This window comes from Primulina huaijiensis, chromosome 9 (genome assembly GCF_012295235.1).
Source record: "Primulina huaijiensis isolate GDHJ02 chromosome 9, ASM1229523v2, whole genome shotgun sequence".
In the NCBI taxonomy this organism is placed as follows: Eukaryota; Viridiplantae; Streptophyta; class Magnoliopsida; order Lamiales; family Gesneriaceae; genus Primulina; species Primulina huaijiensis.
This window is the reverse complement of record NC_133314.1, coordinates 3158464-3166445: the sequence shown is the minus strand read 5'-3', so window position 1 is coordinate 3166445 and position 7982 is coordinate 3158464. Positions and strand designations below refer to the sequence as shown.

Genomic DNA, 7982 nt, shown 5'->3' with positions numbered 1-7982 from the left:
AGAAAAAATTATATTAATCGAGAGAAGGAGCCGTGTGAAGCTCCTCAAGCAGAATATATATCCTGTATCATGCTAAGGACATGAGAAAAAGGAAAATGAGGCACGATTCATACATGTTAGGGAAGAGAGAGCCGTGCAATGCAAATCGGAAATCTCGAGATTTTTGGCAAGAATCCAAGGTAGGAGGACTTCTCATCTTCTCTTCCTTGCTTTCTCCTTGTTCATTCCGCCTATAAAAAGGGCACAAACCAACCCTTCATTTATCAAGTTCTTTAGGGAAAGTGAATTAAACATCAAAAAATGTCTTCAGACAAGGTTCTTCTTCGTCTCACATTGTCGTTTATGCTAATGTTCTGTGTTGTCTCAATGGTGGAAGCTGCTAGGGATTTAAAGATCACTACTGCCACAAATCCAGAAGGTAGTATCAGCTTCTCCAACTTCAATAATTAAACTAATACTTGACAACATATAATTGTTCATTATCCGTGCTTGATATATTTACAACTCACAAACGGTCATAGATTACTGATATTTTTTCTTTATGTGTTCATCTTGCAGTTGATGGGATCGCTGACGGAGAGAGCAAAATGACGTCTTCGCCATACAATTTCTTTGATGGGATTCCTCTCAAGCTGTTACAATGTAAAGATTTCTGCCCCCTAATGCCTCTTTGCTGCTTTTGATATGCTTGAAACCAAGGGAACCAATGCATGGACTTGAAGTCAGATAATAATTAAACCGTCCCTATGTTGTAATTTCGTTCCAAGTCGTATTTGCTTTCACAATTTCATAATATGTTGTACAATTATTTGGGAGTTGCAACTGTCCAAATATTAACATTGTATGTGGTGTGAGGCTTCAATCATGTAACGTTTATGTTTGTACAATAAAACCAAAGTCATGCATGGTTTGTTTTAATGAAGTTGGCCTTATTGTGTAAGTATTAATAGATATATATCGAGTCAAGTACAGAGAGTAAGAGCTTGAGTTTCGATGTCATTATTACTTTCATCTCTATAAATACTCCCCTGCGGTCTGAGAATGGTACTGAATAACCCGTTCACTCATATATTATAATCTTATTTTGAGTTTTCTCTCTTCCGTGAGTTTAATAATGAATTAAGCGCCGGAATGTCCACACCGAAAAACTCGGGTTAACTGTGTACGACCCCCCCTGTAAATATCCTAGTTGGCACAAAATACCTGGGATTATTTTAATAGGCTCAAAGGTTCTCTCTTGATTGAAATATTAGCTCACATGCTCCCGATAGAAGATGCAAATGTTGCTTGTATTTTATCAATTTTTTACATCAACTTCCGAAAATGCCCCTCAATTATATGATTTAATTAGTTTCTTGTCTTCTTCATCTTTATGCCACCTTTGATTGCTGAGCTTAATGACCTATGGAGTATTGGGGTAGAGACTTATGATATTGCAAGTAAAACCAATTTTAAATTGCACGCGGCCTTGTTATGGACAGTTAGTGATTTTCCCGCATGCTCAATGTTGTCGGGATGGAGCACAGCTGGTAAGTTAGCATGTCCACATTGCATGGACGAGTCTGATGCATTTACATTACCTCGAAGTGGGAAGACATCCTGGTTTGATAACCATCGTAAGTTTTTATCTCATGACCATCCTTTTAGAAGAAATAAGAAATCTTTAACAAAAAATCGGGAGGTGACAAAACATCCACCAAAAATTAAGTCAGGAACGGAAATCATTGAGGAAATAGAGAGCTATGGGTTGGTATTAGTAACTGAAATTGGTTCTGACAAATTAAATAAAGAAATTGTCAAGATGTGCAAATGTGGTTGGAGGAAAAGAAGCATATTCTGGGAATTGCCATATTGGAAAGATCTGCTCATTAGACATAATTTGGACGTGATGCATGTTGAAAAGAATTTTTTTGATAATATTTTCAATACTGTGATGAATGTTTCGGGAAGAACAAAGGACACATCAAAGTCCCGCTAGGAATTGAAAGAACTGTGTTGCAGACCAGAGTTGCACCAGGATAAAACATCCAAAAAATTTCCAAAGGCATGTTACACATTGGAAAAAGAAACGAAGCATGCATTGTGTAGTTGGTTGAAAGACATCAAGTTCCCCGATGGATATGCGTCAAATATGGCTCGATGTGTGGATATGAACAAATTGAAAATATTTGGAATGAAGATTCATGATTGTCATGTATTCATGCAAAGACTTCTTCCAATAGCCTTCCATGACCTATTACCCAACAATGTTTGGCAGGCACTTACTGAATTGAGTATGTTCTTCAGAGATTTGACGTCGAGGGTCATTACAACAGCTGACATGGTTCGCTTAGAGACAATCATTCCTATTGTACTGTGTAAACTTGAGCGCATATTTCCACCGAGCTTTTTTGATTCAATGGATCGGAGCATCTCCCCATTCATTTAGCTTATGAGGCACGACTAGCTGGTCCTGTTCAGTATAGATGGATGTACCCATTTGAACGTTTTTTGAGGAGGCTAAAAAATAATATTCGTAATAAAGCAAAGGTTGAGGGGTCAATATGTAATGCTTATTTGGTTGAAGAAGCATCTTCTTTCTGTGCATATTATTTTGCTGACAGTGTGAAGACTAGACTTCGCAAATGTCCCCGAAATTCTGATGATGCTTGACCGATAGACTCAAACATGTTTTCGATTTTCAAATTCCCCGGTCGACCGATTGGTGCATATATTTTTAGATGGTTAGATGACAAAGAATACCATGCAGCAAGGACATACATTCTCCTCAACTGTGATGAGGTGAAACTTTTCATAAAGTGAGTTAGATTCTACTTCATAAAATATTTATTATTCTAATTTTTTTTTGAAGTATCATTGTTGCTTACAATTTTCATTTGTAGTTTGTACGAACAAGAATTGCGAAAAGAAAATCCAGCAATTCAACCTGATGAAGTGGACAAAAAGTTGGATACAAATTTTGCATCGTGGTTTGAAAGCCATGTAAGTGTTCATGTAATACAATTTTGTTGGTTTATGTTAAGCTTATTTACTTTATGTGAGATCTTTTTTTCAGGTGAAAGAACCGAAATCAAATGTTCATGATGAAATGATAAAGGATTTTGCAAGCGGACCTCTGCGTAAAACGAGAGTGTACTCGGGTTACTACGTTAATGGTTTCAAATTCCATGTGGCACGGCATAATTCAACCACATCGACTAGTAATTCAGGGGTTTGTGTGAAAGGATCTATCAACATAACTGCTGAACTTGATTACTATGGTGTCACGTACCGTAATTTTAACTACTTCAAAATTTGAGGAAAAATAAAAATTTTCTTAATTAAATAGAAACCTTCAAATTGCGATAACAATAAACTGATTATTTAAAGTATTTGCAATGAAAATATTACAAATAAAGTTTTCTAAAAACACTTATTTGAATATCGTACACAATAACATGAAATCAGAATATTTGAAACATTGCATAATGTCTTAAAAACATGGGCGGTCCTCGGGTTTAGCCTCTTGGTCAGTCCAAGCCGGCTCATTGGTCCCCACCCCTCGTCTCCTCAAAGTCATCCTCACCTGCATCAATCAAGTCTAGTGAGTCTAAAGACTCAACATGTATAAATTGGTAATAACAAGTAATACGTAATAAAACCACATGCATCTTTAAAATAGAGCGTACATACTTGAAATTTGAACGTAATAGCGTAAACATACTTGAACTTGAATGTAATAGCATAAACGTAGACGTGTCATCATCATAAAACTTTTCTTAAACGTGATTGCATCATACATACTTGAGCATACATAACATCATTTTGCGTAGAGATATGTTTCAAAGCAAGTGATCCATACATAAATGTGCCTGATCAGACTAAACCACAGTACTGGGCTGGCAGGGAAAGTCCACTACCACATACATGAGATCCCCGTTCATGCTTTAACGGGTGGATTGGTCCCTGGTCATGCTTTACCATTTTCCAAANAAATAGCTTATGACATTCTAGATCACTCGAGACTTGATCTCGTTTAATAATCGTACTAAACCATGATATTGAACCCCAAAACAGAATCCTATGTTTTATATTCATAACCACAAAATAAATCCTATATTTATATTCATAACCATAAAACACATCCTATATTTTATACTCAAAATAATAAAAAAAAAATTTTATATAAAAAAGGGGTACACGGACCCCGTGTAGGGGTCTGGGTAGGGGTCCAGGTAAGGGTCCGGGTACATGCTGGAAATTCGCATTTTGAAGGAAAAATGACACGGACTCCGTGTACAGGTCCGGCTTCGGGTCCGTGTAGGTGCTGGAATCGTGAACAAACGGAATTCCCTACATTTGGGACTTAATCCTACCTCAAGACCCATCCTAAGATGCGAAGGCACTTATTCAAACTCAAACAAATACCCCAAAACAACTACGCATCACAAGCAACGCAACCCAATCCGTGAACACGCCATTTGACACCAAAACGCATACTACGACTTCTAATGCAAACAAGTGCCTATCGATGTGAACCGACACACCAAAAACCATCTCAACATCATACTTAACATGCTTAAACGCAGCGGCAAACACCTGTCGATCCTCAACGAAGCCTGCAACAATAAAACTTCAAGAACACATTTTCATAAAAGTTGCGGTTTGAGCAGTCCCACAAAAACAATCATAACTCACTCATTTCTTATTCAAATATTTCGAATTTAATGTCAAATCGAAGGTCTCAAAAAGTTCTACATTTTATATGTTGAAAGTTTTTCCATAATATCGTCCAAAAAGTCGCAGTTTTTAAAATGACAGCAAACTCATGTTTTGAGATCCAAAATGTTTCAGAAATCGATTCAATGCATAATCGCTCAAACTTTTCTCATAACAATCAAACTTTCACTCATAACAAAATCAAAATATCTACTATGACGAGATCGATGCATAAAACGAAAGAATATACATGCCTTTGGTCTTGAAACGTTGGAAATCTCGCAAATCTCAACGATCCGGACACGAGGAAGAAATTTGGAGCTTCTTGCTATTCTCAAATGGTAGAATAGATGGAAATGGAGCTCAAGAACCCTTGAGGAGAGAAGGGAAATAAATGAGGGGAAATGGAGGAGAATTGATGGGCATGTGGATTTTCTTCCGGAGAAGACTTGGCCAAAGTCTTGAAATTGGAGGCAAGTGGGATTGATTTAGGGTAGTTTAGGGATAATTTAAATATATTGATTAGGTTTAAACTAATTAATCATTATATGGTGTAGTCCAAATAAAATTTTAGACTACTCGAGACTTGAAAACTGATACATAAAATATTCCTAAATTTACAAAAGTTGCACCACAATTAAGGGAAAATAAAAATACTAATTGTCATAGAATAAAATACTCCATAGCTTAAAAATTCCTATCCCCGGTCCGGACTCGTATATTTGCCTGAAAAACTGGACCTCAAATAATACAATTTCATAAATCATGCATCTAAATAAAAAAATTCCTTTTAAACTTAAATAAATATTTTTTTACGATTTAAATAAATGCATGTGTTTTACGTGTACTGATTTTGGGCTCTACATATGGTATGCTTGATGAAATCACCGAGGTGGAATATCCAGCTTTACCCATAAAGAGGATAGTATTATTCAAATGTTCGTGGTATGATCCGACGCCCAGGATTGGTATGAGAGTACATTCAAACTACAAGTTAGTTGAAGTCAATGCAAATAGAAGATTCAATAAATTTGAACCTTTCATTTTTGCGGTACAAGCGGGTCAAGTATTCTACGCTAAATATCCAACGATAAGAAGATGACCTAGTGAATGGATAGAAATTTGTAGAATGAAGGCTCGATCAACCATAGAAATGCCAACTTCCCTCACGCCTGAGACCAACGATGCCTTTAAGAATAAGGAAGCGGGGGGACATTCAATTGATTCACAAGTTCAAACTACATCACAGTTACTTGTAGATGTAAACGTTACTTATGAGGAATTAGATGATGAAGAGATGTCTACGGATGATGAGATTGATGTAGTAATAGAATCGGACAATGATAACTTGGAAATTAATTATGATTATGATACAGATTATGATGACGATTGAATTTTATGATTGAGAACTATGATATTTTTATTTTACATTAATTTTTTGTCTAACAACTTTCATATTAAAAGGCCATGATGTATTTTTGTTTTATGTGATTGAGTAATATTTCAAAATTGTTTGTGTTAAGATTTGATTTTGCAGACATCATCATGGTTGACATCGCAGAAGAAGAAGTTGGAGATCGTATTGAGCTCAGATTAGTGGGTAATAAGTAAGTAATTTTTTTTTTGAAGAAGTAATAAGTATTTTATTATCTTTCAATGTTATAATATTCAATCCATTTTCATTTTTTTTTCCTGTTTTAAATATTGTTGAATTTTTCATTGCAGTTTTGTTCCTCATGGACATAGGGTTTCTGCATATATCACTTCTAAGTTCAAACTACGACAGTATGCATCTGGTCATACATGGGGACATTTAGATGAAGAAGGAAAAGATTTTTACTACAAAGAGTTTTTGGTAAGAAGTTTTCTACTAATAATAATAGTAGAAACAATAATTATGTTTTTTGTTTCTGTTGGTTTAAATTTTGCAGAAGATGTATACATGACAACCTGGGAAAGAGGAACAATTTAAGCCAACATGGAATTTGTATTGTCAAGAGCTATACAAAAAACTGTTGCACAAATGGAGAAAAAAGAGTCATCCACCAAGACAAGTTCCTATTAATGTATGGGCTGCATGGCAGAATGTTTGGAGCGAGGTAAAATGGGGAAAAAAAAATTAGAGATAGCTAAAAATAACAGAAATAGTGAGGTGGCTGGCACTGGCACTGGAGTTACTAAGCACACGGCCGGATCACGCTCTATAATTGAGCATACTTTGAAATTGGTGAGTTTCAAATAATATATAGTTCATTCGTTAATATTACAAACTTAGCATATTTGAACTTGTTTGTGCAGGAAGCGGATTTAAAGCGAAAAATTGATTGTTGGGAGGTGTTTCGAATTACACATCGTCACGAGGATGGAACATTTGTCGATGCTCGATCTCAGGCTATAGATGTAAGTATTAAAAAGTTATTAGTAAATAATATAGTTCCACCATTTTCAATGCTTTTTTCTGTTGGATTTAATTTTACTTGCTGAAACAATTTTCTTTGACATAGGATAATATGACCACAAGAATTTCCGAGATATCTCAAGCTACTACAGAGGGGGAGGAGCCACATACTCCATCACAGGAAGCCATAAACGACATATATTACGAGGTTGTTGGAGAGATGAAGAAAAGATGCATTTATGGACTTGGCTCCCAAGCAAAAGTTGCATTTCCTCATGCAACGTCTGCTTCTACAGGAAGGGTTCGTCCAAGTAGCTCATGTGTTGAGATACAAGAGTTGAGGGCGGAAAATGCAGATTTGAAGACTCGAGTTACTGAATTGGAAGAAAAGATGCGTGAATTTATGACTCGTATGGTGTTTTCTCAAACACTAGAACCTCCTTCTGCTTTTCCAGACTTTTCTTCACCTATTATAGATTCCGATGAGACTCAAGCTCCTTAGACATCGTCCCAGTAGTTAAATTTTGAGTTTCGATTGGATTGACGTTGAAATGTTTGGAAGTGGTTGAACATGTTTTGTAGAATGAATTGACATTTGTTTTGAATATCTGACACTTGAATAGTTGGTATAAATATTTGTATTGATTTTGGTGTTGATAAGTTGTGGTTTTGAATAGTTGTATTAATGTTAATATTGTGTTGTGCTTTGTTTTTGGTTATGTTGATTGATTATGCTTATTGTGTTATGTTTGGATTGGTGTAAATAACAGAGACCGGAGAAAAAACAATATCTAATTCAGAGACCGATTTATAAATTCGGTCTCTAACATAGAGACTGATTTGTAACATCGGTCTCTCATTTAGGGACCGAAATTTTATTCGGTCT

General features: G+C 35.7%; 2 protein-coding genes and 1 long non-coding RNA gene across 4 annotated transcripts; all 3 read left to right on the top strand.

The window, feature by feature from the left end:
* The first annotated feature begins 215 nt into the window (after positions 1–215).
* LOC140983711 (uncharacterized) lies at positions 216–1098 on the top strand. The gene is made up of 3 exons (XR_012176493.1): positions 216–418; positions 559–907; positions 1041–1098. It is a non-coding gene; the product is annotated as an uncharacterized lncRNA (long non-coding RNA).
* A 1075-nt stretch (positions 1099–2173) lies between these two features.
* LOC140984682 (uncharacterized) lies at positions 2174–3298 on the top strand. Its single transcript, XM_073452228.1, has 3 exons — positions 2174–2781; positions 2883–2982; positions 3056–3298. The coding sequence occupies exons 1-3, from the start codon at positions 2729–2731 to the stop codon at positions 3296–3298; spliced, it is 396 nt and encodes a 131-aa protein (XP_073308329.1). The 5' UTR covers positions 2174–2728.
* Positions 3299–5583: 2285 nt separating this feature from the next.
* On the top strand, positions 5584–7710 carry LOC140985377 (uncharacterized). 2 transcript variants are annotated; one of them, XM_073453227.1, is made up of 5 exons: positions 5584–6305; positions 6424–6553; positions 6630–6925; positions 6997–7098; positions 7203–7710. In XM_073453227.1, the coding sequence occupies exons 3-5, from the start codon at positions 6767–6769 to the stop codon at positions 7596–7598; spliced, it is 657 nt and encodes a 218-aa protein (XP_073309328.1). In that variant the 5' UTR covers positions 5584–6305; positions 6424–6553; positions 6630–6766; the 3' UTR covers positions 7599–7710. The 2 variants fall into 2 exon arrangements, with proteins under 2 accessions (XP_073309328.1, XP_073309329.1); XM_073453228.1 differs by lacking the exon at positions 5584–6305 and having other exon boundaries at positions 6396–6553.
* The last annotated feature ends 272 nt before the right edge of the window (positions 7711–7982 follow it).